At 44.8% G+C, this 22,238-nt stretch overlaps 1 protein-coding gene and 1 non-coding gene across 2 annotated transcripts; one reads left to right on the top strand and one right to left on the bottom strand.

Annotated features, from left to right (window-relative positions):
* Positions 1-3,690: 3,690 nt before the first annotated feature.
* SLC25A4 (solute carrier family 25 member 4) lies at positions 3,691-7,894 on the bottom strand. Its single transcript, XM_043893424.1, has 4 exons — positions 7,444-7,894; positions 5,669-6,155; positions 5,023-5,163; positions 3,691-4,136 (listed from the first exon to the last, which is right to left on the bottom strand). The coding sequence occupies exons 1-4, from the start codon at positions 7,552-7,554 to the stop codon at positions 3,979-3,981; spliced, it is 897 nt and encodes a 298-aa protein (XP_043749359.1). The 5' UTR covers positions 7,555-7,894; the 3' UTR covers positions 3,691-3,978.
* Positions 7,895-21,735: 13,841 nt separating this feature from the next.
* Positions 21,736-21,808, top strand: TRNAE-UUC. Its single transcript has one exon. It is a non-coding gene; the product is annotated as a tRNA-Glu (tRNA).
* Positions 21,809-22,238: the final 430 nt, after the last annotated feature.

Below are 22,238 nucleotides of genomic sequence, written 5' to 3'. Positions count from 1 at the left end.
GTTTTGATCCTATGTCTGTCTCTCAAAGGCACTGTCTTCTTGTTCCCATTGTAAAAATTAGAATAATAACTTTTACATGCCTCCATGACTAAGAATTAGTGAGAATGAAATTGGAAAGAGGATATTAGTTATTTATATCTTTGGAAGTATGAAGTTTATGTGGGAAAATGCTTTAAATTACATTCTTGATCATCTCTTTAAACCACATCATAATCGTTATGTTGCTACAACGTTGTTGTCAGTCGATAAGTCGTGTCCAGCCCTTGGTGACCCCATGGACGGCAGCGCACCAGGCTCGGCTGTCCTGCACCATCTCCCGGAGTTCGCTCAGGTCTATGTCCCATTGAGTTGGTGATGCTGTCTAACCATCTCATCCTCTGCCAGCCCCGTTTCCTTTTGCATTCAGTCTTTCCCAGCATCAAGGTCTTTTCCAGTGAGTGGGCTCTTTGTATCAGGTGGCCAAAGGATTGGAGCTTCAGCATCAGTCCTTCCAATGAATACACAGGGTTGATTTCCTTTAGGAAATCACTCTTTTATAGCTTGAATACAATAGACACTCTTTTATAGCTTGAAGGAGTGTTTTTTTTAAGTTCACATCAACATTTCATATGTATAATGGGTATTATGAATGATAAGAAATACTCTTTTTAAAACTTGCTGCTAAAACATTATGAATTTTTTTAATAAGGGTTAAATAACAATAGTGCCATTGGAGTAAATCACTGAGTAGTTCCTGCTGGTAGTATATTTGAGCTCTAGCAAATAAGACTACATTATAGCAGAAATTTGTACTTGGTTTTAAAATTCTGGTGACTGTTTTAATCCCTTAGAGATATTTCTGGAACCACCATAATACAGTCTTAATGTTCTGTGTCTCTATTTCAGAATCCAATTTGTCGGTCTTTTCTTACATGATTAGTCCTTTTTTAAATGTTGGATTTTATAAATTTTCATTCACCTGAGGACTTGAAATAATGCTGTTTTGTTACCTTCTGGAAATTTTACCTTTCACACTTAGACATGCAGTTCATCTGCCATTGTTGTTTGTCTCTTTTTCACTAATTCTGTTATCTGAGTTATTTAGTTCCAGTTTTATTCTCTGGGCTTAATTTGCTGTCATTTTTTAAAACTTGGAATGGATGTATAGTTCACTGATTTTCAGTCCTTTTCTAATGCTGTTGTTGTCTTTTCTAATAAATGCATCAAAGGCTATAAATTTCTTCCGAGCATAGCTTTAGCTGTTTCCCACAAGTTTTGCTAACATGGTATTTTTGTTGTTTTGTTGTTTAGTCATTCAGTCATGTCTGACTTTTGCAATCCCATGGACTGCAGCCTGCCAGGCTCCTCTCTGCCCATGGGATTTCCCAGGCAAGAATACCACAGGATTGGGTTGCCATTTCCTCCTCCAGGGGATCTTCCCAACTCAGCAATCGAATCCAGAGTCTCCTGCAATGGCAGGCAGATTCTTTACCACTGAACCACCAGGGAAGAGCCCATTAAAATTAAAAAATACTTTGTGACATGTCAGTACTCTAAGAAGTGCACAGTTCAGTGTCCGCACACAAAGTCTTGCAGACCAGCCACCCTGGGTTCGTGTCTAGTCCAGGGCGCTGTTGCAATAGGGCAGAGCTGCCCTATCAAAGACCATCTGGTCAACACAGCCTGAACTATTTACTACCTTGCCCTTCAGAGAAAAAGTTTGTTGACCCCTGCTCTAGGTGGTATTTTCTTCCAGAGGTTTACTTTTGCTTTTGACAGCAGGCAGCAGGGGGTCTCACAATCTCGTCTCCCATATCTAGCTAAAGGGATGAGATAGCTGAAAGCCAGCCTCCGGGACTGCAGGGGCCGCCCTGTCCCTGGTTCCCTCTTCCTGCTGTGGGAGGCCTCCCAGAGGTGTGACCCTTCCCCTCCCACCCCCCCACCCCACCCCCCCACCCAGACACTCTCAGAATCACTCTCCAATTCTCAACCTTCCAGCTGCATTTCTACAACTTTCACACACCTCCGGGGGCCATGGACCCACCCTGCGGGAATTGTCAAGACAGGGCAGTCCAGGGAGGTGCTGCCCATCCAAGGTTGAGGGACCTGGGGGCTCCGGGTCCTTAAGGAGCTGGGGTGAGGGCTGATGCCACAGGCTCCTTATACATCCATTCCTGAGGCCACAGGGGTTAACACTCGCAGGAGGTGGGGAGGCTGCCTTGTGGGTCACATGCAGAAGGGAGATAATCACACTGTTAAGTAAATGTTGAATCCCCTTCTCCACTTCCTGTTCCTGCCAGAGAGGGCCCCCGGGTCTTTCACTGCCGGCACTGCCCACCTCCTTCCACACTGCACCCCCCAACGCCCCCACCTTCCCTCCCCCTGCGCTAACTCTGAGGGCTGGCCTTCTCTGGAGAGCCACTCCACAGAAGCATTTGTCCTACTAGCCTGCCCTCTTTTCTCTCCATCAGCAACAGAGCTTGGACTTTTCAGATCACCTTTAGGAGAGAAAGCCAATGAGACACATAGGCCCCAAAGGCCCCTAATGACCTGTACCTGCGACCTGGCCTTGAGATGGGCTTGAGAGACTGTCAGCAGAGACAGCTGCTAGGTTAAGATGGATGTAACCTTGGACGTGGCAAAACTCAGACCTTAGCTACCAGAGTAGAACAGGGCAGCCATTTTTTTCACCAGGGAGGCGGGAGTGAAGAGGCGGAAGCGCTTGGGAAGGAGGCAGGTCCAGAACGCGGCGTGCAGAGATGCCCATCAGCCACCTGTCGGAGCCGTGAAGACACGTGCCTGCCGTCCAGGCTTCACCCCGCACGCAGGGGCACGTGTCCGCACGTCACTCCCAGCAAGCGTGGACCCTATGAACCGTGTGGTCTTCTGGACCCAAAACGTTTACTTTCCCATGTGGAATTGTCCTTGTTTTCCTCTTGCTCACAGACTTAAGAGTCAAGTCCCAAACTGACTTCCTCCAGGTCTTGATAAATTGTTGCAGAAAAGAAGTGCTGGCAGATATTCTCTATACCCCTGTATCTAAGTCTAGTTATTTTCTTTCAAGGCCTATCTTCTATCCTTCCCCCCCCCCCCCCCAGTTCCCTCTGGCTTCTAGTTCTCCTCAGCCAAGATTCACTGTATTGATATTAAATGTTACACTATTTAACAATGCCATGTCACTCCTCTCTCCTAACCCCACTTAAGCTTTTTTTTCCCAACGGGCTTCTGCCTTTTTGCATCTTCCACAGGATCCAACAGGATTTCAGTGCTAGCTTGCTAACTGATTTCAATGACTACTGTCCACCTGTCATAAAATTCCAAGTATCACAGTTCTCTAAAGGCACTGATAGCACTTCCTAACCATGCAGAGCTCCTGAAACTGTGCTTTAAAGCTTTTAGTGGAATCTCACAATTCCTGAAGACTGTGTGAAAAGTGCGTAAAATACGGTGAGATTATGGAAGCCACTATCCATGTTACCACTGAGGCTACAGCACTATGGTGTAAGGTGAAGAGAGAACATAACCTATTTCAGTTTGAAAACTGTAACTCTGAAGTATGCTAAGTGTTCACGTGATAACACAGTGTAATATCTGATATTTAGAAGCTTGTCCCCTGAGTTATATAAATGAGTCATGCTAAAAAATAAGATTTATGGTCTTATGATTTTAATCCATTTGGCAGTTAATAAGAATTCGGTAAAATAGAGAACATGCATTAAGTGGTCTTTATTGACATTTCACATTAAGTTATTCATGATCAGTTCTTCAGTTAATTATATAAGTATGATAAGTTATTTTCTATTGGCTGTGGAAATTTAAATGTAAAATAAATACAAAATACATTTGTGGTTTAATGAATACTCAAGCTTTTTTCCCCCCCTCTGAGGTATTCCTTTCAATCTGGTTTCATCCCAGATCTTTCTTTTTTACTTCCCCTTAGGAAGAGTCTATTAAACCACACAATGGATCTGGAACCAATGAACTCGAGTTTTAATCACATTAGACAAACTTTTTGATCTCATCATACAATACCAATACAAAAGCACCGCCCATGCCTCTCAATACGTTGGACCAGGCACCTTTGAAGAAAGCCTTGGGTCCTTCATCTTTTGCAATCTTCCTCCAGCAGTCCACTGTCCCAGTGTACATGATATCCGCTGTGGAAACAAACATCGTTGGTGAGGGCTCCATAATCCTGGAGGAAAGAGACTTTTCCTCTGAAAGACAGCTGCAGTTTGTTCTCAGTGTTATAAAAGGTCACTTTGAGTCTTCTGCCCACCTCTAAGCACATTCAGTGGGACAGCCCCGCCCCTTGCATAGCCGCTGGGTGGGGTCTCTAGATTCCTAGTTCAACTCAAGATCAAGTGAAGAACGGGGGTGATGAACCAGCTAATTCACATAAGTCAACCAGAAACAGGAAGGGAGCAGGGGGGAGCAGAAGTATTAATCTGGGGGGTCCTGTTTATTACTGATGAGAAAACTGAGACCCAATCTCAGATTATACTCTTACAAAGCAAGAGATACAATTATTAGGTTGAAGCAGATGAAACTAATTATATATTCAGTGTTTCTTACTGTTAAAATGGAATTTCTTATGTTTCAACCTATTGAAGCCAAAACTTTTCCTATTGCCACAAACTGCTGGAGGCCATCTCTCCCCCAGCTAAATCACTCTTCCCAATAATGCTTGTAAAACTAGGTAAGAAGCACTTTTAAATAAACTAGCTGATTACTTCTTTTCCCTATTTCTGCACCCAGGCTCCTAACGGAAAAAGGCCTAAGGCCTCTATGATGCTAGCTACCTAGTTAAGTTCACAAACCAGATGAACCAAACCACATCCCATTTTCGGTGTTCTTACTTCTTTGATTAAAATCAAACCAAATCTTTAAAGGAATAGTTTAGAACATCGGGGAGGATTCATCACAGTCTTTCTTAAATTTTTATCTCGGTTCTAACAACTTAGGAGAATGCAGGCTGTACAGAGCACTGACTGGTGGTCTCCTTGAGCAGAAAAGTAAGATTCTCGTGGGTCTTGGGCTTACCCCCTTTCCGGCCAGACTGCATCATCATCCTACGCCGGACGGTGTCAAAGGGATAGGACACCAACCCTGCGACCGCCGTCACAGTCTGGGCGATCATCCAGCTCACGATAATGTGCACATTCTTGGGGTCAGGCAGCATCCCTGTGGGCAGAGCCAAGAAGCCAAATGGCCATGACGTGATTCCTCCTCCGAGCAGCTGAGCAAAAAGCAGGTGGGGCCGGAGAGCAGGGCACCGCAACTTTCACGCCCCACCCTTCCAGAAGAGCCCGCCCCGCGAGGGGTGCCTCAGGAGTAACCAAGCAGCCAACACAAGTTGGGGCTGCCAACCCCCCCTGGACCCACAAAACCCGAGCCGTGCCCCCATGCACAGGGCATGTTGAAATGGCTCCAAGTTAAACTTGGTAACTGATAAAAGGAGCCAGGCACCCCCTTCGCCCTCTCTGAGTAACTCAAGGCCAGGGTAGTTCAGGAGAGGACAAGGAGAGTCCTCCAGCTATTGACCCCCACCTCACCACCTCCGCAGTTTAGCCCAGGGGCTAGGCGAAAGTGAGATTAACAAGACAAAGTCCTTTATGAGTTAGACACCCCTCAGGATCCTCTCCACACACCCTCCTCCGCTCTGCGCCCCCTGACGCCCTTCTCTCACCCTTGGCTGTATCATAGACTCCAAAGTAGGCGGCTCTGTAGATAATGATGCCCTGGACCGATACATTGAAACCCTGGTAGAGGCCCCTCAGGCCATCAGACTTGAAGATCTTGGTGATACAGTTGCCCAGACCAGTGAACTCCCGCTGGGCGGCACCCTTGCCCACGTCAGCAGCCAGCCTGGTCCTAGCGAAGTCCAGCGGGTAGACGAAGCAGAGGGAGGTGGCCCCAGCTGCCCCACCGGAGGCCAGGTTACCGGCAAAGTAGCGCCAGAACTGCTTATGCCGGTCCACACCCCCCAGGAAGATCTGCTTGTACTTGTCCTTGAAGGCGAAGTTGAGAGCTTGGGTGGGGAAGTAACGGATGACGTTGGCCAGGTTACCCCTCCAGAAGGAGAGAAAGCCCTGCTCTTTGGGGATTCTCACCACGCAGTCAATGATCCCTTTGTACTGCTTCTCGGCACTGATCTGTTTGCTGGCATGCTGGACCTGCAGTGGGGAGAGGGGTGGGGGAGGAGGGAGATGAGGGGGACAGGGAGGGCCGAGAGAGGAGGGCAGGAGAACAAGGAGGTTTGAGCTTCCTGACTTCCTTGTTTAAAAAGTATGGGGAAATCAAATGAACACTGAGTAAACTGAAGTCTTAGCTACTTGGACACTAAGTCCCCTAAACCCAGTTCTGCCTCAATTACCAGGGCATTTGAGAGAAACAGTTCTGCTCCAAAATACACTGAAAGGGATGATTTGATTACGTAAAGGGAGACATTGATTTGTTGCATTTTCCCGAGGTGCCAGAACTGTACTAGGGCTTTATTACTGGGAGACAGAAATAATTAAAGATCCCTGGCCCAAAGGACACCTGCTCTGATCTGACAGATAGGATGGGAAGGAGGTGAGGATTCCTCAGTCTCTCTTTAGTCTCTCTGGAGACGCAGTCTCTGAGTAGTAGGTGTTCTAACGGAAGAAGGAATCCACTCAGCATTGGAGCCTGACATTTTCCAAGCATATCCAAATAATCAATTATTGAGGGGTTTGTTGCTGTGGGCCATTGGGGTTTTTTTCTTGTTATTGATCATTTTGACTCCCAAATTGAGAATGCCCAATTCCTCATGGAGGGGTCCTTGCTTTTTGGGCAAGTGAAAAAAAAGGGGGGGAGGGTGAGATAATGAGAACAAGCCATTCAGAGATCAGGGCTGGGGAGGAAAAGATTTGGGGAAAGGATGAATAAGGCCATCTGAGTTTATTCTTTAAAGTGCTGGTCTCTCAAGACCTGTTTCTTTATGTGCAAAATGGGGGAAACAGTATCTGTCTTACAGAGGTCATACAAAGATGAATGAATAATAGAATAATGTTGGCTATAGCACGGCGCACTGGACACCGTAATAATCTTGAGTAATAATTATTTCGATGTTGTTAATCGTAAAAGGTGGATGCTGAGAAGAGGGTGCAAGGGGCTCTGAAAATCAAGAGGTGAGGCCGACCCAAGAGGCCTGAGTGCCTGCGCTGTCCCCGGAGCAGGATCTGGCTGGCTGCAACCTACTCTGGGTGGGTTTCCATATATAGACACCCGCACGCGGGGCGCCACCCGACACCAGGAATCCGCTACTGACGCTGGACCTGTCTCTGCGCAGAGGGCACCTTCCCCTTCGCGCAGGCCGTGCGCCGGGCCCGGGGCCTAGCGCGGATTTGGGGGACGGCCCCGCGGCCCGCCGGGGCGCCGCGCGCCCGGTCCCGCGCGCCAGCGCCCCGCTCGCCGCGCCCGCGCCCGCAAGGTCCTCACCTGCAGCAGCAGTTTGACCCTCTCGATGGGCGCGACAGCGGTCTTGGAGATGGCAGCGGCCACGCCGCCGGCCAAGAAGTCCTTCAGGAAGCTCAGAGCCTGATCGCTCATGGTGACAGCCGGGCGCACACCGCCTCCGCGAGACGCGCTCTCGCTCTCTCCGCCCGGGCAGCCCCGACTTCCCCTACTCCAGACCCTGCGCGACGCGAAGGGGCCACTCACCTCGCCCCGCTGCCCGCTTTATATACCCCGCCCAGGCTCTCGCGAGAGGAGGCGGGGCCCCGGGGCCCCGCGCGCCCCTCTCATTGGCTGGACGGGAGCGCGGAGCCCCGCCTCCTGGCCCGCCCCCTCTTCTGCAGAGGGCAACGGGGGCGAAGGCGCTTCCGGGGGGCAGGGGTGGGCTGGGGGCTGTGCCTTTACTTGGGACGTTTAAAGGGCAAATTCATGTTATCTGTCCCGCGAGCGCAGGGAACACCGTGTCTCTGCAGCATGTGGACCGCTGTATTTATAGCACAGGAGGCCTAGGCCGACCTGGACGCGGACATGGGACCCGCGACCTCCAGCTCCGCTCACCTTAACCCCGGGTCTGCACGCGACCCGCCCCCGGCCGAGGCGTGGAAGGCTCTCTTTTCCTCTTCTTCTTTGTAACTGTGTCGCTCCCCAGAGCTCCCTGCCTGTATGCGGGCCCTTAAAGAGTGGTGTGCGCTCACAGATAAATTAAGATCCGCCAGAATAAATACACTAACGTCACTTGATGCTGTGATTGCTTCATCTAATGTGGCAACCTGCTGAATCCCCTCTTCTGTCCATTCAAATCGTTCAATCATTCATTCCGCTAAAGTGTTTCTGTGCCCGGCACTCAGCGCCACCAGGACAGGCCGAGTATAGGGGGGCCACTAGGCGAACACTTATTTAGCAAGTATTTAGTATGTGTGTGTGTCGTTTGTCTGTTGGATCTGCCTGTCACCCCATGATACACAGCCCCTGATAACTCAAATAACGAGGACCTTATAGGTTTCTCTCTCTCTTTTTTAAATCCCTTAAGGGTTTAATGTTCCACTCTGCTCTCCATAGAATCTCAGCAAATGTTCTGGGCAGAATGTTCACAGGCAGCTGGCAGCTTCTTGAGAGTCGATGCTGTTCCCTTCCCATCAGAGTAGCTGGATGACTGGGGAATGTTAAGTAAGAGAAGGTCGAATGCTTAAGTGCTTTTGCCTCTTTTTTAATAGACACCTGGCTTTGGGGAGGTATATTCTATCTAGTCCTAGGAATTGATTGCAATTAGAGTTTGTATTTAAGAAAATACATTAGTATGAGCTTTGATTTCTCTTATTTTTTGACAGTTCATAGAATCATACAGCTTTTCAAATACAGCTCTTCCTTCCCCTAGAATGATTGATCTAAACTCTTTTCACTATCCAATCTCTTGCCATGTTTGTTAATGTTCCTTTGTACACTGGACAAAGTTTATTCATTTCTTTTTTTTTTTTTTCATGAGCTTGGTGCAGACAGACATCATGCTAGGCAGTGAGTGAGCTGCAGCCGTGTGTCATCCTGGGTTTGGAAGCTTCAGTAGAGCAGAGGTCACTTAGCTGGGTGCCAGCACCATAAAGGGTACACATTTATTTGAGGATGGAGCAGGCTAGAGTTCAGAAACCCAGGTGAGCTGTATGAAAGTGCACATTTACCAAGGTCAGGCAGAAGGTCAAGAATTCAGCATAAACAGAAAAGTCATTTATGCATCTATTCAACAAATACTTGAGCACTTACTGAGTACCAGGAACTAAGTTTGTCCCTGTGGATTCAATATGGCTCAGTCCCCAAGAACCCCAAAATACGTCCATGGCTGAAATAAGTTCAGCCAAGAACATATTTGTTACTTGTTCAGATTTATCACAGCTTCACATATAGATTTCCATGGATCAACATTATCCACATATTAGTCACTTTTAATTAAATAGTGTACTTAATTACCTTCTGTTAATATAGAGCAGTTGCCTAAACCATTTTCTTTTAACTATGCATTAGAGATGTTTCTTGTTTTTAATTATGAAAAGTAATGCTTCTATACAGATACTTCTGCACAGATTTTATTTTCCCCTTCAATTTTTTTTCCTTTTCATGTATCCCCAAAATGAAATTAATAGATTGAACATTTTAAAAGTTTTTTTAGCTTCGGCTACAGATTGAGAAATTGTTCTTCAGAAAAACTGTACGATAGGACTTTTATGTAGAATCTAAAAGTTACAACAAACTAGTGAAAGTAGCACAAAAGAAACAAGCTCACAGATACAGAGAACAAACCAGTAGGGAGAAGGAAGGGAGGAGAGGCAAGATAGGGGTAAGGGATTAAAAGGTACAAATTATTATATATAAAATAAGCTACAAAATATTGTACAACATGGGGAACATAGCCAATATTTTATAATAACTGTAACTGGAGTATAACTTTTAAAAACTATGAATCACTATGTTGTACATCTGAAACTTATATAATGTTGTACATCAAGTACATTGCTCTTCAGTCACCCAGTCGTGTCTGACTATGACTCCATGGGCTGCAGCATGCCAGGCCTCCCTATAATTCATTTTAAAAAAAAGAGGAAGAAGAAATGTGGAGTCCACCAGCTATGTAAACAGGCTCATTTCCCACAGATCCTCCACCAACAATGACTTAAAAAAAAAAAAAAGGGATCTTTTTGCTATTTGTGACATTTTATGAGTTCTAATTTGCACCTCTTTAATTACTATGAACCTATACATATTCCACATGATTCAACTTAGTTTGCTAGCATCTGTCTTTTGTTTAAACTCTTAATCTTCCTTGACCACTTATGGCATGAAAGCAGAGTATTTATACTTACAACTATTCTTTATAGATTTGGGACAATAAATATGTTTTGAGCATTTTTCATTTTTTAAAATATTTATTTTCTTGCATTATTTTAATCATGTCATTTATTTAAATAGGAGCAGATCCAGAATAAGATGATATACTTCCTGTTCTGGTGTAAATGGATCTCTTTTGTAAATATACTAGTCTGAGCTAAATCATAATTAGCCGGTCTTCTTCTACTTCTTTTGGTAGTCATTTTTTAAAAATATAACACTACATTACATATTATAAAGTGGTATAATCCAACTTCATTTTTCTCCATACCATGCTTGGGTTACCCAGCACTGATTTTCAGGTAGGTATTTTCTCCTCCCCAATATTTGTCTTATATTACTAATTCTAGTTTGTTGTATAAGTGCTTATAATAGCTTTAATTTAGGAAATCGCCATACAGTCACTTATTTATTTGATCATCAGTCTTTAAAAACAACTATTTTTTTTTAACATCAGCCTATTAAGAACAACTTAATAGGTGATTCCACAGGCACTTAAAACACAAAAAGTTTTATCTGCCTATATGCCTGGATTTATTTTTTCCTGTCAAGGTGTTCAGTTATTTAAACATAACAGACATTTATAGGTGATTCCACAGCCACTGAAAACACAAAAAGTTTTATCTGCCTATATGCCTGGATTGATTTTTTACTGTCAAGGTGTTCAATTATTTAAACATAACAGACATTTAAGTTAAATTAGCATATTAATTCAGGAAGTTTTATCATCTTCGTTACACTTCATTTTACCAATCAGAATTTTTAGTATTTTCTATGTGGGAGATATCATATTTCTCCTTGGCTTCTGTCAGATTCTCCTGTCACCTCAGCGGAGCTGTAGCTAGAATCCTTGACAGGGGCTTTTCCTTGGAAATCCATATACTGTCCTTTCCCTCCACGGACTTTCTCAGAAAAGAGAAGCCTCAGATGCCCCCAGGAGCATGAGCTGTCTGTGGTCACAAGGTCTGGGGATCACTTTACACAGGCAGGGGAGAGAATGGTGCTCAGCAGAACACGTGTCTGCCCGCCAGTCCCAGTACGTGGTGGCTTTCTGCCAGCCTGAGGATGGACACGGCATCTGAGATAAGAGAGAAAAGTCTGCCTTCAAATGTGGCGTGGTATCCTGGAGATTTGGGTGGGGTGGGGGAACAATTGCATAGAAAAGAGAGTAGGGTATTGAGAGAGTCTTTTGGATTTTAGTGGCAGCTTATACACACACACACACACACACATATATTTTATATATATAATATAAAAATACAATATATAACATAAATATATATAATATATATTTTTTAATTTTCTGGCCGCACCATGTAGCACATGGGATCTTCGTTTCCTGACCCGGGATCGAAACCCAGCGCCCCCGCTTTGGAAGCACTGGAGTCTTAACTACTGGACCACCAGGGAAATCCCAGTGGCAGCTTTGAAAGAATTAGTCTTTTCTTTTTACCAAATTGGAGCTGGAGTCTGGGAGCTACTAAAGAGGAAAAGGACACTAGAAACAAAAACAGTTAAGGACTTGCTGACGATGGGGCTAATGAATTGCTTGTGTGTAGGTATATCTCTAAAACCGCTAGGGATTAAAACCCACTATTACTATTTGTTCACGTGGTAAACTTCAGCCCTAAGCAAAGAGGAATGAATTCTGAAAATTTATTTTTTGACCATATAAGACCGTACATGAATTGCTGAATTTCAATTGAAAGTATTTAGTAGAATTTCATAGTCATGCATTGATGCATTGTTTCAAAAAGACCAAACAAAACAAATGCAATATTTCTCTACCATTCTCACTTAGGGTAGCTCCATTAATCCAAACAATACCTTAATTAACAAACTCTTTATAAGAATCTTAATAGTCAAGCCCTTAATGAAGAGCACACACACATCACATGCCTTCAGAAATCATGTGTATTCATGCAAAACACTCCAACTACCAGTTCCTAGTTAGCCCCTGCCAGGAAAATTATGCAACTGCAAAATGTGTCTTTTTTTTTTTTTAACCCATTCATTCATTGTAGAAACTTCTAACACTTTAATGATAAACTCCCTTGGGTATCTACTCTCCTCCTACCTTCATCCGTCAAAACAGAAATTACCTGAACTATTCACACACCATTCATTCAAATTCACTTCCTTTTCATCTTTCGGCAATCATTTTTGCATGCCTAGTCTAGACATCAAATACTGTTGGGCACTGGTGATACAAAAATCAGAAAGGTAATATTGTTGCCCTGGAGAAGCTCACCTGGCAGACACAAATAAATGGACATGTGCTGCCTGCAAGGCTGTTCCGACGTCATGGGACAAGATCCAAGTAGGATTTCTGAGTGAATGACTTTCATGTGCTACCCCAATCAGACTTGTGTTCTTAACATTTTAGGAATGCTTATGACACAAAAGTTTTGTTTATAAAGATATTAGGCATTGTTATTTTTTTCCTAATCCATTCTAACTTGAAAACAATTATTGATTTACTTGTTTTGGCTGTACTAGGTCTTCATTGTTGCACATGGGCTTTCTCTAGTTGCAATGAGTGACGGCTAAGCTTTGTGGCAGCGCACAGGCTTCTTGTGATTGCTTCTCTTGTTGCAAAGCACACGGGCTCTAGGCGTGCAAGCTTCAGTAGTTGCAGCACCCGGGCTCAGTAATTGTGGCTTGCATTCTTAGTTGCTCTGAGGCATGTGGAATCCTCCCAGACCAAGGAGTGACCCTGCGTGCCCTGCACTGGCAGGCGGATTCTTAACCACTGGATCACCAGGGAAGTACCAGGCACTGTTACTTAAAGGAGGTGATTTTGGAGGCAGAGGAGCCCCTGAATCATCAAAAAAGATGTTTAGAGGGATTTCTTCTCCAGAAGGCCCTCCACCCTGGGGAAGCTGGCTTAGCAGTTGCTGAAGGCAGGGAACCTGCATGCTTTTGGTCCCGGCAGCCTGTCCCGCACTAGCAGGGGTGGATATCCCCTTGCTAAAGAGATCCATAATTTCTTTTCACCCACCCAATCGTAGTACCCCTCCTTTGCTTTATCCATGACCCCAGTAAGCATTTTCAGTCTTCTGTAGTACAGTTAAACTTATTTCTATGATTGTGTAATAGTGTCTTCCAACCATGACCATCCACACTTCATTTTTCACTGACTTCTGGTTTCACCGAATTATGGCTTCTATGAATAAAGCCGCTACTCACCTGGAGTTGACTTGATGGTTTTCTAAGTACATTTTGAGCAGGTTTCCCCAGTATTTAGTGTTACTTATCCTAGGATTTTTTTTTCATTAACAGTTGCTTTATTCCTGTTATTACTTAAATCAGTATTTAATAAATGTTATCCAAGAGACCTTTTTTTGTTCATCTGTGCTATTGAATAGCAATATGTTGCTATTTTAATATAGGAAGTTTTTTTCTCCATATGCTTGCTTTTACCCCCGACCCCTTCCTTTTTCAGTCAGCAAGACATTCTGCGTCGTTACCTCCAAAAAAGAAAACATTCAGAAAGCAAATAAGGAGTCTATTGTTAGCATTCAGATTTCCCAAGGAAGACAAAGAAATCGCATCCACATGGGAGATTTGGTAGACTATCCAAGGGAAAGCAGAACTTCCTGCCCATCCCACACCTTTCCAAAAATTATATCAAGTTCCCAAACCTGGGGAGAAAGGAGGCGCTAGAGAGAAGGCAAGGAGTGAGATATTCATCTGGGTCTTGAAAAGACCCGGCCCTGTACACTTCCCAGTCCAGGGAGGCAGTGAACAGCCAGGGAGACGTGGCCGGGTGGAGTTTTAGGACACAGGTCTGAGACAGCCTTGCAGAGTTCATCCAGCATGAAGCGGAACAGGAGAACACATTCCAGGCCCCTGCAGGTTAGCCTGCATGCATGAAGGACTCTAGAAAACCCCAGTGTGTTCCTCCTGCCCCTGCGTGCTGTGGGAGCAGCCCCAGAACATTCTGTAACCAAGGACACCAAAGTCAGCGGAGGCCGGGCCAGACCCGAACAGCCCCGAGGCTGGAAATGCGAGTGTCGGGCGTGACCTTGATGGGGCAATGACAGGAGACCAGAAGGGAATAAGGAAGGGCCTGGCAGCTGGGGCCAGCGCCGGGAGATCCAGGCCACATGCCCTTCCTCCCCAGCGTTGGCGCTACCGTCAGACATCCCTGGAATGTAGATGGAATCCATCCAAAGACGGTGGAGAAATAAACGGGGGCCCAAACTTCTTCCACCGCTTGGCAGAACGGAATTCGCTGAGTTTCTGGGCAACGTTTATACTGACAATAGTATTTTCTTAGTTTTAAAAAACAATATACTAAAGGCATATCATGATTTGGGAAACCACTGTGGCTCATCCCATCAAACACATTTCTTTAAGAAGGAGATGCAGAAGACTTAGTCGGGGGAGGGAGGGCCTTCAGGGTGGTTTATTCCATAAATCTCTGGGAAACTCCAGCTTATGCATTCCTTGTTCTTGTTGTTGTTTAATCTCTAACTCGTGTCTGACCTTTTTTGACACCATGGACTGTAGCCCACCAGGCTCCTCTCTGTCCATGGAATTTTCCAGCAAGAATAGTGGAGTAGGTTGCCATTTCCATCTCAGGGGATCTTCCCGACCCAGGGATGGAACCCACATCTCCTGCACTGGCAAGCAGATTCTTCGCCACTGAGCTGTCAGGGAAGACCTTATGCATTTCCATTATATGGCTAAACTAAGTAAGCACAGTAACGGACTCTTTTTAACATATAAGCTCCATGATGTGTTAAACATAATAATTGTTCAATAAATGTTAAATGAATAGGGAAATAGCGCACTTCAGTTTCTAATCCACTAGTTTTTATTTTTTTTACAATGAACCTGTGTGACATTCTATTTATTTATTTTTATTGAAGTATAATTGATTTACAGTGTTGTGTTAATTTCTGCTATACAACAAAGTGCTTTATATATATATGAATCACTTATGTGTGTATATATATATATATATATATGTATATATAAGAATGCATATTCTTTTTGACGTTCTTTATATATTCTTTTCCGTTATGGTTTATCACAGGGTATTGGACATAGGTCCCTGTGCTATACGGTAACACCTTGATGTTTATCCATTCCGTATGTAATAGCTTGCATATGTGTGTGTATGTGCTTAGTCGCTCAGTTGTGTCCGATTCTTTGTGACCCCATGGACTGCAGCCCTCCAGGCTCCTCTGTCCATGGGGATTCTCCAGGCCAAAATGCTGGAGTGGGTTGCATATTCTAACCCCAGACTCCCAACCCATCCCTCCCCCATTTCCCCCTCCTTCTTGGCAACCACAAGTCTGTTTTCTCTGTCTGTGAGTCTGTTTCCATTTTGTAAATAAGGTAATCTGGGTCTTATTTTAGATCCCATGTATAAGTGATGGTATTAATCTTTCTTTTTCTGTCTAGTGCACTAGCTCTTAAACTTGTCAATAATGGAGCACCTAAAACCCACCCTAACTTCTGTGGAGCACTATGAAATGCAGGTAGTTGAAATTTCATCATATAAAGTAGGAGTAAATATACTAGCAGAAACACAATTGTCTATAATTGTGTGTCTGCCATGCAAAATCATTGCCACTTCAGTGGTTGATTTGTCAGTTTCTCCTTGTAGTTCTGTCAACTTTTCCTTTATATGTTTCAAGGCTTTGTTCTTAAAGACATACAAATTTGAATTGTTATATCTTCTCAGTGAATCTAGCTTTTACCATTAAGTTTTAGTCCTCTTTATCTGTAGTGATATTTGTACCCTAAATTCTTTATTTCCTAAAGGAACAGAGCAATAGCTGATTTTCTTTGGTTTGCATTTGTCTAGTTTCTCTTTTTCTACTCCATGCTGTATGTTTGAGGTATATTTTCTTTTTCCTTTTTATAAAAAAGTCTACATTGATACTTTTATCTTTTGGCTGGAGAGCCTGGATCCATTTCCATTTGTTGTTACCACTGGTATTTTTGAAATTTTATTTTGAATAGTTATAGGCTCGAAGGAAGTTGCAAAGGAATCACTACACATACTTTAGATTTTAATTTCTGCCATTTTATTTTATAATGTCTATTTGTCCTCCTTGTTCATGTCCTTGAAAGTTACAATTTACATTACTTTTTACCATGAATATTCTATGTCCACCATGATATATGTATCTGAGTTACATATCAAGGTGCTAATAACACTATACTGGTGATTATTTTAGGTGGCTACGGTTTTGCCAGGTTCTGAGAGTGCCAAGTTTCCCCTCTTGGTCTATTTAGGCACTGAGTATCTCTCTGGACTGTGATGCCAATTTATTCTCAGCTGCAGAAAACAATAAGCAAAATGAATAAGGAATTGACACAGCGATCAAATATGTGTAGCTTACCATGTGTAAGATGCGCTCAGGGAAAATTGTTGGAATGTCACAGCATTACTCAATGTGGCCACTAGAGGGCGACCTCATACAGCTATTACACCGTTCTTAAAAAATTCTTAACGCCACAGACTGCGTGGCTTAAATAATGGATTTTCTCACAGTTCTAGAGGGTAGGAGTCCCAAATCCAATATGTCAGCAGCTTTGGTTTCTGATGGCTGCCTTCTGGCTGTGTCCTGACCACATCTCCTTGGGGGAGGGAGTGGGGTGCACTCGGGCCCGGGGCGGCAAATTTTTAGCCAGGGGTTCCCCGAGCCGACCGCCTGCACGCTAGGCTCCTCTCCGCCTCGCCAGGCCTCTGCCTCCGGCTTCTGGAGAGGCGATCCGCGAGGGGATGCTGGGGCTGGAACGTTGCCATGGCAACCCGATCCCTGCAGGGATCGGCGCCCAGCGCCTCCCGGCTCGTCCGAACAGGAAAGGGGACTCCGGGGGACCTGCGGCCGGGCCGCGCGGCTGAGGGTGTGTGCTCTAGGGGCGCGGCGCGGACCGAAGGGAGGCCGGGAAGAAGCCCGGTGAGAGAGATCAGCGCCTCCTGCTTTCTCGGCTCCTGGAATTCAGCCCCAGGAGTCGGGAGCGCGCGGACTCCCGGCGGCGCCGGCAGGCCGCTGGGGAGCGCGGGTCAGCCTGGAACGCTGGTCCAGGATGCGCGCGTCCCCTTCCGCTCCCTGAGTGCGGTCTGCGCGCCAGACCCGAGCCGGAGAAGACTGTGCCCAGAGAGCCTCGTAGTGGCCCCAGCCCTCCCTGGGGCGGAGGAGGCCCCCGGTGGCCCCGGCCCGTAGGTACTGGCGTGCAACAGGCATCCCAGGGTCAGCGCCGCTGAGCTTCCGCGGCCCCGCACAGGATGCTTGTCTTGCATCCGTGAGACGCGGAAATACCCGCATCACGAACTTGCTAAATCCAGCCTCCTACCCACTCCAGGATTCTTGCCTAGAGTGTCCCATGGACAGAGGAGAGGATCCTGGCAGGCTACAGTCCATGGGGTCGCACAGAGTCGGACACGACTGAGTCGGTCGCACTGAGTCGGATACACACACACACACACACTGGCCCCTCACCCGTCCCCAGAGGTTCCTTGATTCGGTTGTCCCGCCTGCCACCCTGCAGGCCACTGATCTCCTCCTAAACGTGACTTAGCCCTGGCTTTGTCCTGCACACTGTACTTAAGCCTTTACAGACATCATGGCATTTAATTCTTTCAACAAAATCCAGGTAGGCGTTTCAGTTCAGTTCAGTCGCTCAGTTGTGTCAGACTCTTTGCGACCCCATGGACTGCGTCACGCCAGGCTTCCCTGTACATCACCAACTCCCGGAGTTTACTCAAACTCATGTCCATTGAATCCGTGATGCCATCCAACCATCTCATCCTCTGTCGCCCCCTTCTCCTCCTGCCTTCGATCTTTCCCAACATCACGGTCTTTTCAAATGAGTCAGTTCTTCGCATCAGGTGGCCAAAGGATTGGAGTTTCAGCTTCAGCATCAGTCCTTCCAATGAATATTCAGGACTGATTATCCTTTAGGATGGACTGGTTGGATCTCCTTGCAGTCCAAGGGACTTCAAGGGTCTTCTCCAACACCACAGTCCAAAAACATCAACTCTTCCGCTCTCAGCTCTCTTTATGGCCCAACTCTCACATCCATACATGACCACTGGAAAAATCATAGCCTTGACAAAACAGACCTTGTTGGCAAAGTAATGTCTCTGCTTTTTAATATGCTGTCTAGGTTGTAAGGAGTAAGGGTCTTTTACTTTCTTCCAAGGAGTAAGCGTTTTTTAATTTCATGGCTGCAATCCACCATCTGCGTGATTTTGGAGCCCAGAAAAATAAAGTCAGCCACTGTTTCCACTGTTTCCCCATCTATTTCCCATGAAGTGATGGGACCGGATGCCATGATCTTAGTTTTCTGAATGTTGAGCTTTAAGCCAACTTTTTCACTCTCCTCTTTCATGTTCATCAAGAGGTTCTTTAGTTCTTCTTCCCTTTCTGCCATAAGAGTGGTGTCATCTGTATATCTGATATTATCGATATTTCTCCCTGCAATCTTGATTCCAGCTTGTGCTTCATCCACAAGTTGATGTACTCTGCATGTAAGTTAAATAAGCAGGGTGACAATATGCAGCCTTGAAGTACTCCTTTTCCTAATTGGAACCAGTCTGTTGTTCCATGTTGTTTTAACTGTTGTTTCCTGTCCTGCATACAGGTTTCTCAAGAGGCAGTTCAGGTGGTCTGATATTCCCATCTCTTTCAGAATTTTCCACAGTTTATTGTCATCCACACAGTCAAAAGCTTTGGTATAGTCAATAAAGCAGAAATCGATGTTTTTCTGGAACTCTCTTGCTTTTTTGATGATCCAACGGATGTTGGCAATTGATCTCTGGCTCCTCTGCCTTTTCTAAAACCAGCTTGAACATCTGGAAGTTCACGGTTCACGTATTGCTGAAGCCTGGCTTGGAGAATTTTAAGCATCACTTTACTAGCGTGTGAGATGAGTGCAATTGTGCAGTAGTTTGAGCACTCTTTGGCACTGCCTTTCTTTGGGATTGGAATGAAAAGTATTTTCATTCCAAAGGATACATGGTGTTACCTCTATTTTGAGAGGGAGATGCTGCAGGCTGGGAAGAGAACCCTGCCCTTCATGACCTCTCTAGGCCTGGCGGAAGTACCAAGCCCCTCCAGCCTTGGCCTGGTCTCCGTGGCCACATGAGTGCAGTTTGTAAAAAAACACAACCACTCATCCTCAGAGAGAATTTCATTCAGTTCAGCAGTTGAGACCAAGCAGAAGCCTGTCTTTGTAGGTGGCTCTCTCCTTACCCTCCAAGAGGGGCCGGAAACAATCTATCTAAGCTCTGTTCAAACCAGAGATATAATGTGTCATGGATCTATGGCATTACACTTTATTGACATATAATAACCAATTTTTAATAACACTTTATCATTGGAAGGGTCGCTCCCTACTTTATTATATTTCATGTCATAATCAGAGTTTACACCATGAAGTGAGTGATTGTCTTTATTTTACGTGGATGTAAACGGAAGCCCAGAGAGGGTCAGCAGTTTTGCCCAGGGTCACTCACCTATTAGGCAGTTGGTTCCTTATTTCATGCCCCCATACCTGCAGTAATATAGATATTCCTCTAAAGTAGCCCACATTCCAGCCGTCACAACGTACGCAAATGTCCCGCTGATCATGCAGTAGGGAGGGTCCAGGGATGGGGAACCATCTGCCCTCTGGTATCCTTCCTCCCTTCTCCTTTCTGACCCCAGCACCCAGTATGGTGCCTGGCATATGGTGGACCCTCACTGAATGCTTGTTGAATGGATGAATCCTAGCCTTACTTTGTAATATCCTCTCAGCTTTCCCCTCTGTTGGCCATGCCCTGTGTTAGATTCCTCTTCCAGCTCTAGTAAGCTTCAATACAGATTTTTATAAAAGCCATTTGTTGAGCTGCTGTCCCAGGCTTTTTATACAACATACCATTTACTCCTTGGCTTCCTTGGTGGCTCAGATTGTAAAGAATCCGCTTGCAATGCAGGAGACCTGGGTTCGATTCCTGGGTTGGGAAGATCCCCTGGAGGAGGACATAGCAACCCACTCCAGCATTCTTTCCTGGAGAATCTCCATGGACAGAGGAGCCTGGCAGGCTACAGCCCATGGGGTTGCAAAGAGTTGGACACGACTGAGCGACTAAGCACATAGCATTTACTCCTTAACAACCCTGTGAGGTGAGAGTTATTTCTTCCATTTTATAAGAGAAGAGACAGACTCAGAGAGAGAATTAGAAGTTACAAATTGTAGAGTCACAGAGTCTATTCAGTGTCAAACCCCAGGCCTGTACTATTGAACCACCGTGTTGGCATGACTTTTTTGGATATTGCATTTCTGATCTTGACCTTGAGCCAAGAATAAATCACATACACACACACACAGACACACACACACACACACACATATATATATGATTGCTCTAAGGGCAAGGAAGGAGCAGTCTGATGTATTTCTCCATAATTGTGTGTTAGTTACTCAGTCATGTCTGATTCTTTGCGACCCCATGGACCGCAGCCAGCCAAATTCCTTTGTCCGTGAGATTCTCCAGGCAAGAATACTGGAGTGGGTTGCCAGTATATATGGGTATATGTGGTCCTACCACAGAAATAATATTTTTTTCAAGCCCCACATCAAGACACACGGTCTGTTAAAGAATTTTAAAATAAGTATTCATCTTCTAACTTTTTTATTTTATTTTTTAAAATTTTATTCATCTTTTTAAATGAAATGAAGAGAGAAATCTATTACACTTTTGTTTTCTACTCAGTAGGTATCTGTTTAAAAAGAGTTGTGTCTTCTAATATTCCATTTCATCTTTGAAACAAGATCACCCTTCCAGGTTATTTCTTTGTTCAGAAGGTACCCAGTACTTTGTGAGGGATTATACTTCTGCAATTTCGTTTGGAAGATGCATTCCACACGTGGTCAAGACTTTCCATTCTGGGCATGGGGCTCCTATTAGCAGGATGAAAGGATTCTTTAGGTTAGTGGGAATTTGATTCCTGGGCCACACAGATCCAATAAGGTGGAGTCACCAGCAAAGCACCAGCGAGATTTTAGTTCAGCTCCTGGCTGTTATGTAGCCTTCTCATCTCCTAGTCTGAAAGAGGAAGATGTCATTAGTTTACAACTCAGCAAATAACCACTAAGGAAGAACCTCTTATTCTTAATGCCCAAATTAATTAATTAGCTCAAGGAACATATATTATGAGTTTACCATGTACCCTATTGTTATTTAGAGACATTTTTAATACACATAGCTCCTGAGCTGGTGAAAAAAGGAAAAAGAATCAGTGATTTTTAGAGCTAAGGGCAAGGGGCCTGAGTAATCATGTAGTAATTTTTTTTTTTTTTTTTTACTTTTTATTTATGAGAAACTGAAGCCCAGAAGGGGAATCAGAGTCAAAAAACTAGGTAGTAGTTGCTAGAACTGATATTCCCGGAACTTCCCTGGTGGTCCAGTGGTTAAGACTCTGCACTTTCAATGCAGGGGACACAGGTTTGACCCCTGGGCAGGGAACAAAGATCCTGCATGCCGCAAGACACAGCCAAAAACAAAAAAACAAACAAAAAAAAACATATATATAGAATTGAGATGCCAGCTTCTGACCTCCTGACTCAGGGCTCTGGAGCAGTAGTCCAAACAACAGAAATGTTTATCAAGGAGTGTACCACACAGTCTTGGATTATATGTGGGTTTCGTTTGAAGAGGGACACAGAGCATCTCCCTCAACTTGCTTTTTATTCATATTTCATTTTCCCTAATTTACTTGTCAGCATGATTTTCAGTCTTCATACCTGCACTGGTTTTGAATCATGGGGAGAAAAGTCCAGAGATTTCCAGCCCAAAGTGATGTCAAGCTTGACAGTGTGTTCGACCCTGAGGGATTATTTTTTTGGTCTCCAAGAGCTAGAACCAGGAAAGGAAATTCCAAACCTCACTTGAGACT

The sequence above is a fragment of the Cervus elaphus genome, chromosome 32, assembly GCF_910594005.1.
Source record: "Cervus elaphus chromosome 32, mCerEla1.1, whole genome shotgun sequence".
Lineage (NCBI taxonomy): Eukaryota > Metazoa > Chordata > Mammalia > Artiodactyla > Cervidae > Cervus > Cervus elaphus.
Note: the sequence above shows the minus strand (reverse complement) of the source record. Positions and strands in the feature narration are given on the sequence as shown.